The sequence below is a fragment of the Astatotilapia calliptera genome, chromosome 4, assembly GCF_900246225.1.
Source record: "Astatotilapia calliptera chromosome 4, fAstCal1.2, whole genome shotgun sequence".
NCBI lineage: Eukaryota > Metazoa > Chordata > Actinopteri > Cichliformes > Cichlidae > Astatotilapia > Astatotilapia calliptera.
Genome location: NC_039305.1, coordinates 31,121,220 through 31,130,971, shown reverse-complemented (window position 1 = coordinate 31,130,971; position 9,752 = coordinate 31,121,220). Strand labels below are relative to the sequence as shown.

At 40.4% G+C, this 9,752-nt stretch overlaps 1 protein-coding gene across 4 annotated transcripts in view; it reads right to left on the bottom strand.

Moving 5' to 3' along the window:
- Window positions 1–1,471: 1,471 nt before the first annotated feature.
- Window positions 1,472–9,752, bottom strand: part of LOC113021427 (proteoglycan 4-like) — a 30,815-nt gene continuing 22,534 nt past the window's right edge. For 3 of the 4 annotated variants that reach the window (XM_026166084.1, XM_026166087.1, XM_026166085.1), the window contains 6 exons: window positions 8,116–8,133; window positions 6,711–6,728; window positions 6,265–6,362; window positions 4,595–4,636; window positions 4,321–4,368; window positions 1,472–2,698 (listed from right to left, as the gene is read on the bottom strand). In XM_026166084.1, the coding sequence (XP_026021869.1) occupies window positions 2,648–2,698; window positions 4,321–4,368; window positions 4,595–4,636; window positions 6,265–6,362; window positions 6,711–6,728; window positions 8,116–8,133 (275 nt within the window). In that variant the 3' untranslated portion in view covers window positions 1,472–2,647. The remainder of the gene's footprint in view (window positions 2,699–4,320; window positions 4,369–4,594; window positions 4,637–6,264; window positions 6,363–6,710; window positions 6,729–8,115; window positions 8,134–9,752) is intronic. The other variant, XM_026166086.1, reaches the window with a different exon arrangement.

The following is a 9,752-nucleotide window of genomic DNA, read 5'->3' as shown; positions in this document are numbered from 1 at the left end:
GGCAGTCACAGAGCTGCGAGTCTCAGAGCCCTCACTCTCAGTGCGAGTGCTCTGTGCTGCCCTTGTATACAAGTAAAACTGTGTTTCTCCTCTCTGATTCTCAACTGAAAAAGTGTTTAAGAATGCATCTCTTGACAGTCTCTTATATATAATACATTTATACATACAGTGTCAAAGGAACCTGTCTTTGAATGAAGATTTAAGGTGACAGGAAATATAAATAAATACTGAAGCTCAGTATTTGAAACAGAGTTCATTCACTGCTGTAATAACTAATAATGATTGAAATAATAACTTATTATATTTGCATCACCAAAGTGAGATGACTTTAGTCTCATGAACAACATTAGCTAATTGTTATTTACTAGCTAATCTTAAATGATTGTTCAGTACAGAAGTGAAGCCCAATAATCATGATTTCACAGTCCTGTGGTCTCAGCCTCAGATACTTATCAAATCAAAGCTCATGTAGAAACAAACAAACAAATGAACAAAAGATTTTCTCCTTTATTTCTGTCAAACAAAGCTGTATGAAACGTTTCCAGCAGTTAGTGTCATGGTTGCTAGGCAACCTGGGCAGCGCAACGGAGGCTAGACCGTCCCATTTCAGAAGCCTCGCACTTCCAGCCTTAGCAGTCTTTGAGTACGCGGCCCGTGTGGACCGTCAAGGCTGCGTACTTTAAGGCTGCAGACCCTGAATTGGGATACAGCCAACATGTCCTGAAGTTCTCCAGAGGCCTGGTAATGAACTAATCACGTGATTCAGGTGTGTTGACCCAGGGTGAGATCTAAAACTCAGGGGTTTGGGAAGCACATCTGTAACCGGAAGGTCGCCAGTTCGATCCCCGGGCTCTCTGTCCTGGTCGTTGTGTCCTTCACCTGCCACCTACTGGTGTTGGCCAGAGGGGCCGATGGCGCGATATGGCAGCCTCGCTTCTGTCAGTCTGCCCCAGGGCAGCTGTGGCTACAACCGTAGCTGCCTCCACCAGTGTGTGAATGCGCGAATGAATGAATAGTGGCATTGTAAAGCGCTTTGGGTGCCTTGAAAAGCGTTATATAAATCCAATCCATTATTATTATTATTATTATTAAAACCTGCAGGGACACCGGCCCTTGTGGACGGGGTTTGGGGACCCCTGGTGTAGATGAATCCTTAATGTGACTGTTTCAATTAAAGAAATGTTTTTGTTTGATTTTTCTTTTTTATTCATTTCTTATTTATTACTTGGTTTTAAATATAGCTTTTTATACACTTTACAAGTCTGGCTCCTGTGCTCAGATATGTTCACCGGGTCCGTTCTATTATCTGCTTACATTTTTCTCTTTTCAGTCTGGACATTTTTGTTCCACACCAAGGAGTATGTATGGGAATCATAGATGCTTGTCTAAACTCACATCTACACATTCAAAAACAAAACAAAAAAACTCCTACTCAGTCTCTATTACAAACACAATAAATAAAGTGGTTGGCTTAAAAAATATATAAAAATAAAAATTTTTACATAAACAAAAACTAAAATATATTCCACAAATGCATCAAAAGCCAAAAACTGAAAACACAGAACAATGTCTACAGTCTTCCATATGTGAGGGACAGATATGTGGGATAATTACACATACACAAGAGTGGACCAAGTAAAGCGCTATACAAATACAGACCATTTACCATATATAAGAGTGAAATAACGTGACAGTATGAAAATGAAAACGTGCAGAGACCGCTTTTTTCACATCTCTTTGTTTTTGCAGTGATTTATGAAAATAATAAAAGCATTGCGGTAGGTAATTTTCTATTTATACTTCCATGAAACACAAACACATTCGATGGATGTATGAGGACTGTACAGTGAGAACTTATCTAGAACAACTGTTAACAGATAAGATCACATTTTAGGGGTAAAGCTAGCACAGCTGGCTTAGAAAAAGGTAAAAGTTCAATTTTTTATGGTGGCTTCGCTTAATGTGCATTGTGCAATAAAAAAAATAATAATATTTAATTTTTTTTAGGCACTTTTAGCTTTTCAGCTGAAGCTTTATCACAACATACTTAATACATACAAGGAATAGAAAAAAAGCCACCAAACCTTTCCCCAAATATGCACACATGAACAGAGGCAATTAGTCCATTAGCCATAAAAACGTAACTTTTTTCTTTTGCAGTCGCACTAAATATAGTAGTCTGCACAGTGGAACACTTGAACACACAGAGACACACACATATATATGTTTACTGACTACATGCATAATCTGTGTCTTTGTGTTTAAAATTATTCTAAATATGACAAAAAACCAACTCGTTATTGTTCGTGTTAAAACAGATTTTCTGCAGTGCACTTCTTCTGGTAAGACTTTGGTCACTTAAAACCAGCACAGCAGTAAAACATTTTGCATGAGGCGGACAGAAAACAATCTTGATGTGCGACTGCAGAGCAGTTACATGAACAGGCATGCTGCGGCTTGTTTGGTCCCACTCTTCTTCACATTGGAAGCTTATCCACCTTTGGGCGCAGAGGCCTTCACAGACCACCTTTACTTCACCTGGACTGTGTAAGTCCAGATCTGTGTAAGGCAGATCCTCGTATCCAGATTTATCCAGATTCTCAGCAGCTCAGAACTTCTAATGGTGTGTTCTATTTGGGCAAGGGCTTTAAATTATGGTGTTTTCAGGTGAATTTATGATGATGGAACTCTCGGGCGTCTGTATGACAAAGAGAAAGAGAAAAGCACTTAGTCAAGTGTGTGCTTGACTGGCGAAACGCATGGCTGATAATTTTTAATGGAGGTTTCTGTGGCAGAGTGACTGTAGTCAGCTCTTATCAGTCCCAAAGATCTGACTGAGTAGTCCATATCTTTGGGTAAGCTTTCAAATGGAGCATCCTGGGCTGTGTATTTGAACTGTGATCTTTTCCCAAAACCTGAGTAGTTTTCTTGCTTAGACCTCCATGTATCAGACAATACAATAGAGATAGAGGTAGTCAGTAAGTGAAAGTACATTTAAAATAAAAAGTCCAAAAGACATGCTTCAAACTAAATGACTGCGTTGAAAGTCTTTTTCACACCGTGATTTCTTTGGACTGTTATAAAAGCGTACATCTTTTATAACTTTATGAAAACAAGTATTTGGTGCACAAGTTTGAATTTATTTTGGACTTTCTCTAATCCGCACTGTGTCAGAATTATACATGCGTGCTCCAATATATAGATCAGCCACCCTCATTAATATTAATGTAAATGTCCTTTAGCCACATCAACCAAGTGCTTTTCATAGCCAAGAACGGTCTTATGGCTGGATATCTGAACCCTCTCCTTGACCAAACTGGTAGAGTCATTCGTGTCAAATTCTGTAGAATTTTAGCTTTAAATATCACACATACTTTACATACTACATACTGACATTTTCAGTGGCCTTTCTTGCCATCAAAATAAACCTGGATCTGTAATTTGGGACATTTAAAAAAATGTCTGCGTGCTTGCTAGTTGAAAATATGTAAAAGAAAGATATTTAAACAGACACTAGTAAAAAATAATAGTAAAAGTCAGCTTGTGATCATCTCTGATCAACAGCCTTATTAAATGCAGAGTAGTTTGGGCCCATTAGCAGGATTCATCATGTCATCACTTAAAGACCAGTTACAATAGAAACAGAGGTGAGAGTCAAGTTACAAAAAAATAAAAAGCCAGTTAAAATGAATGTGAAGTCCAAAAGACACGCATCAAACAAAATATCCGTGTTGTGTCATGTGGCCTAAATCTTTTTTCACGTCGTTGGCAAAGATGTTGTGGAAATTTGGGGACTCCTGCAGAAACCCATATTTGAACAGACTCAATAGAAAGACTTGCAAAAGTCAGCTGGTGATAATTTCTGAATGGTGTATTGCTGAATTTCACAATAATGCAAAATAAAACAGGTAGATTATTTTTCAACATGAAATTGTTAGTCACAAAAAATAAGAAAATGCTACTTTTGTCTAACGTTTTTTTAATCAGCTCCTCACAAAGGAAACTTAACCCAGTGATCTGTGCGTTTCTTCCCAGCTGAGAGAAGTCCAGTATCGAGCACATAAGCAGACACAGTTTTGTTTTGTTTTGTTTTTTTTACCTACAGTTGTTGGAAAAATAGATTTTTGTAGTTACAGCTGGACCTCTGCTGACAAAAAAAAAAAAAAAAAAGCACACTTAGTGGGAACAAATATCAAATCAGTCAAGGCTGTGTTTCCATTCGGGTCTTGTCTGGTCTCATCAGTCAAGGAAACCACGTGTTTGAAACATTAAGTCTTTTACAGGCACCGTTTATGAAAGTAGTAGTACAGTAAAAATTACCGTTAATAAAATGGGACCCTCTTCAACATCCCTGGGAAATGTGTTTTGCTAAAAAGAGAAGAAAATAATACTGTTAAAGCAAAAACACGCAGAGCAGGGTTTAACACAAAGTTGACTCTCTACCAATGTTAAGAAACAGATAAATCACTTCTGTTGTTCTTATTAATGAAATGTAATATCTAAGTAAGACTATCAAATAACTGCAAGTTTAGTTGTATCCTAATCCTCTGTGCTTCAGTTACAGTGAGTTAGCATCCACATTCTACAAAAATACCTGCATCTCTGTCATTCTTACTTCTTCCCTCAAGTTTGGAATCTGAAGCAGAAATGAAACAGAAGCCATGGTCAACCTTCATTTCCGCATCAATGTGACAAATTTGTGCTATTACATAAAAGGTTTAACACTCTGTCATACTCATGTTCTCACAGAAACTGATTCAAATCAAAAATCTACGTGTAAAACTCTCAAGTTCCCTCGCTTGCGTGTGACTTTCAACTTGCAAGTACAAATTCGTTTAAGTCGATTGGTCTTTGGATTGTTAAATTTGTGGTTGCCATGACAATCAGAAATCAGATGAGTTTGGCTTACTCAGCTTTACTGAGCTTCAGGTCCTGGAAGGGTGATACAGTTTGAAGCTGGAGGATCTCTATATTAATATCCCATGAGGCTCATACAAGCTAGGTCCCTTAACTTTCGGTAGCTGTTGGAAAGATAAAGTTGTGCTATACCAGTCAGAAATACCATTATTACTTTAGTATTACGTTAACACAAAGTCAGGGCTCACCCGGGACCTTTGCTGTGAGTCACACGGTGCAGCATAAAGGCCCTTTTACAACAGATACGACATGCGCTGCACTCATCGCTAACTAAGAGTGAAGGATCCAACATTTGTTGCGCTGGCCGCTGTCGTTTTTTTGCAGCAGCTCTTCGTGTACTAGATGCGCCTGCTCCTTGTCGTTTCAAAACATGTACCTCTCTTACTTTATATCCTCTACAAGAATTTGTGTTGTATTATGTTGAAATGTTCAATAAAACACATATCGCTCATTCATAATGAAGAAAGCTTTGTAACTGTCCCGACTAGTGAGGAGTCTGTTGTTTCCACAGCACTGCTCTCCCCCTGAACTGAGCAGTTGAAAAGGCTCTGGGTCTGTATAAACACATAAACCTGTGACTCAAAAAATTTACCGAACTCAGACACGCACAAAATGTTTTCATTCATGGTGATGAAGGAAAACACTGGCACATGAAAGGGCATTTACCCTTCAAGGGCCTGAGGCTAAGTAAAGCCCACCCATCTGTTATCTGATTGGATTGTTAAATTTGTTACATGACATTGACCGATCTGCTGAAAGGAACCGGGTCAAACTTCATAACTGCAAGTTGAAAGTCACACACAGCCTTGAGAGCAGAGTTTTACACATAGTTTTTTGCTTTGTATCTGTAGCCAGACCTCAACAAAAATATTTGTAACTTGTGTAAATAGTTTTTACAAACTCATAAATTCTCATCGATCACAAACATGAAATTTTCAGATATTTTGGTTTACAAAGTACTCAGTCCACAACTACACATTGTGATTTACAAGTACAAAATATTTATGACCACAATGTGAGCCCATATATGTCTGGGTACATGCTGCTACGCCATTCTTTAAGCCACATGTATCACACACACGGCCCAGGGCCCAGAATCAGTCTGGCAAAGACTCTAACCGGAGTCTTCAATCATTTTGTTTTTCAGTGGGGTTTTTTTGTTTTTTGTTTTTTTAAACAGGAAATGTTGGTAAATTTATGGAATTACCCTCTTTTATCTGGAATTTTACACATTTATTTATTTTTATCAGCATTTGCTGTCCTGCTTTATTGTATTAAATTAAATGTGTAGTTGAACATCCTTACATCCCTGCATTAAGCAACATTCACATCTGAGCTGCCACTCACCTGCTGAATCTGGTTACGCATGTACAGATAAATTGCCATGGGGACAATGATGTTCGTCATGATAAGAACTCCTATTAAAATCTTTTGGATGTCACTTCCTGTTTGAGAAGAAGTTGAACATGTATTAATTTTCAAAGTAACACTCCCTTGATAACACATATTTATGCATGAATAAAGTTTTTAAAGTGCATGAACTATTAATTTTTGTCTTGTTTTCTATAGTGTGGCCAATCTGTAAGATTCACACATTTAATAAATATCGTACATGCTATATGGTTGTTTTAAAACAATTATGTTGAATTCTGTATTTGTTTTATCAGTTTTTGGAACCTGAAAAAGAAAATGAGGACTTGGGCTCTTTTGGAATGTCGGTACTACAACAAACTTGTCAATATACATTTTACTGAAGCAAAGAATAAATAAATAAACAAAAAACACAAGCTTACCCGTTTCTTTTTCTGAACCTATGAAAAAACAGGAAAGACTGTATGAGAACATCTGCAAACTAAACGTGTGTCGAGAGTATTGCGGTTTGTTTCTTTCAGTACATAGCTTGTTATAGAATGTTAATTATAATGCCAGTGCAATCTTGTTAATATATATAATTGTATCAACCCAAATAAACACTAAAATATTAATAAACAATAAAAATGAACTAAAACTATACAAGTGGACTTGGAGAAGGCATTCGACCGTGTCCCTCGGGGTATCCTGTGGGAGGTGTTGCGGGAGTATGGGGTGTCTGGCCCATTGCTACGGGCCATTCGATCCCTATACAACCGTTGCAAGAGCTTGGTTCGCATTGCCGGCAATAAGTCGGACTCGTTCCTGGTGGGTGATGGGCTCCGCCAGGGCTGCCCTTTGTCTCCGGTTCTGTTCATAATTTTTATGGACAGGATTTCTAGGCGCAGCCAAGTGGCGGAGGGCTTTCGCTTTGGTGGCCTCAGAATCTCATCTCTGATTTTTGCAGATGATGTGGTTCTGTTGGCTTCATCGGGAGAGGGCCTCCAGCTCGCACTGGAGCGGTTCGCAGCCGAGTGTGAAGCAGCGGGAATGAGGATCAGCACCTCCAAATCTGAGGCCATGGTTCTCAGCCGGAAAAGGGTGGAGTGCCCACTCCGGGTCGGGGATGAGTTCCTGCCCCAAGTGGAGGAGTTCAAGTATCTCGGGGTCTTGTTCGCAAGTGATGGGAGAAGGGAGCTGGAGATCGACAGACGGATTGGGGCTGCAGCTGCAGTAATGCGGACGCTGCACCGGTCCGTCGTGGTGAAGAGGGAGCTGAGTGTAAAAGCGAAGCTCTCAATTTACCGGTCGATCTACGTCCCTACCCTCACCTATGGCCACGAGCTGTGGGTAGTGACCGAAAGAACGAGATCGCGGATACAAGCGGCAGAAATGAGCTTCCTCCGAAGGGTGGCTGGCCTCTCCCTTAGAGATAGGGTGAGAAATTTGGCCATCCGGGAGGGGCTCAGAGTAGAGCAGCTACTGCTCCACATCGAAAGGAGCCAGCTGAGGTGGTTCGGGCATCTGACAAGGATGCCCCCTGGGCGCCTCCTGGGTGAGGTGTTCCAGGCATGTCCCACCGGGAGGAGGCCCCGGGGCAGACCCAGGACACGCTGGAGAGATTATATCTCTCGGCTGGCCTGGGAACGCCTTGGTATTCCCCCGGATAAGCTGGAGGAGGTGGCTGGGGAGAGGGAGGTCTGGGCCTCTTTGCTTAGGCTGCTGCCCCCGCGACCCGGCCCCAGACAAAGCGGATGAAGATGGATGGATGGATAAAACTATACAAGTACAACTGCAAATTAAAGTAACTCTTAATTTCAGTATCAAAAGTATATTCAAAAAACTTACAAATTCCTCCCTGTGAACCTATGGGAGAAAGGAAAGACTATGAGTACAATCGCAAGGAACAGTTTTTAAATCAGAGTACAGCATCAAGTTAGTTAAACTGATCTGTTCAGCTGTAAGTACCAGAGGGGGGATGTGGATCAGTTTCATCTGCTTTAGTGTTAAAGAAATTGACGACTGGTGCACTACAAGGGCAGCAATGAGAGATAATGGTTTCACATGTGGGGGACACTTTTCCCTTCTCATCTTTTCTTACTGTTTGTTCACTAGTTTTGCATTTGGCTGCTGGTAGCATGAGGCGATATGGATACAGAGGTTGCACAGGCAGTTCATCTCATCCAGGATACGTGTTATTGTCAGAAGGTTTGCTGTGTCCCAGCACAATCTCAAGAGCATGGAGGAGAATCCGGGAGATAGGTTTTTACTCTAGAAGAGCTGGACAGGGACAGAGAAGATCCTTAACTCATCAGCAGGGCAGGTATCGGCTTCTTTGTGCCAGGAAGAACAAGATGAGCACTGCCAGAGCTACAAAATGACCTCCAGCAGGTCACTGGTGTGAATGTCTCTGACCACAAAATCAGGAACAGACTTCATGAGGGTGGCTTGAAGTTCTCTAGTGGGCGCTGTGCTCACTGGCCGACACTCCGGAGACTAATCATCATATCCTCCTATAAGATCTCACATCATTAGATGTTTCCAGGTCCAAACTTCTCTTCAGCTGCCAAACTCAAACAAATACTGCGGGCTTCACTGAGAGTTAAAATCTGTCTAAATTATTTCATCTTCAATATAATGATCAGTGTGGCTGCTCTACTAGATGAAACAATAAAGCTTAACATCCAGGCATCCCTTAAAAACAGGATTTATGAAATTTATGAAATATGAAATTTAACAGAGTTAGAAGTTAGCAGGGAGTTAGGGTTAGGGTAGATGGTTAGTTTCCATCTAAAGATGATACACCAGGTTCTTACTGAGGGATTTTTGAAAATTAAAATGTACAGCTCTGCTGTCGCTTCAGACATATATAAAGACAGTAAAATAAACAGCAGTAAAGTTTGTAGGGTTACTGAAGTTAGCTCTGTAGCCAGCCACCGTTATATGCCAGCAAGCCTATGGATAGCATAATATAAACACATTATCACAGTAATGCTGGAGGATGAACAATCCCCCCCCCCCCCCCCCCCAATAAAAGTGAAAAAAACAATACAAAACATCGGGTCCCTGATCCCAATCACATAACAGAAAAAGGATGAAAGACGACCAAACTTCAGCCAGGAGAATACCTGATATAATCTATCCACAATACGAGGTTAGTCATTAATATACTGCTGCATGGTTTTGGATATAATATAATTCCTGATCCTCAGCTGCCGTTAAGGTTTCAAAAACGGAGCTTTAAAACATGCTGCAGATGAATAGTTGTAATAAAACCTCAGAGGCCAACAGTGATTACTGACTATTTTTCAAGGCCTGTTAAAAAGAAAATAGTCTTGTTGAACACTGTGTAGTTTGCACCCAGAACCTGGACCAGGACTTGAACACAAAAGCGAATCTAAGTCCCTACCCTCACCTACAGTCATGAGCTTTGGATTGTGACTGGAAGATCGAGACTCCGAATACAAGCAGTGGTAATGAGCTTG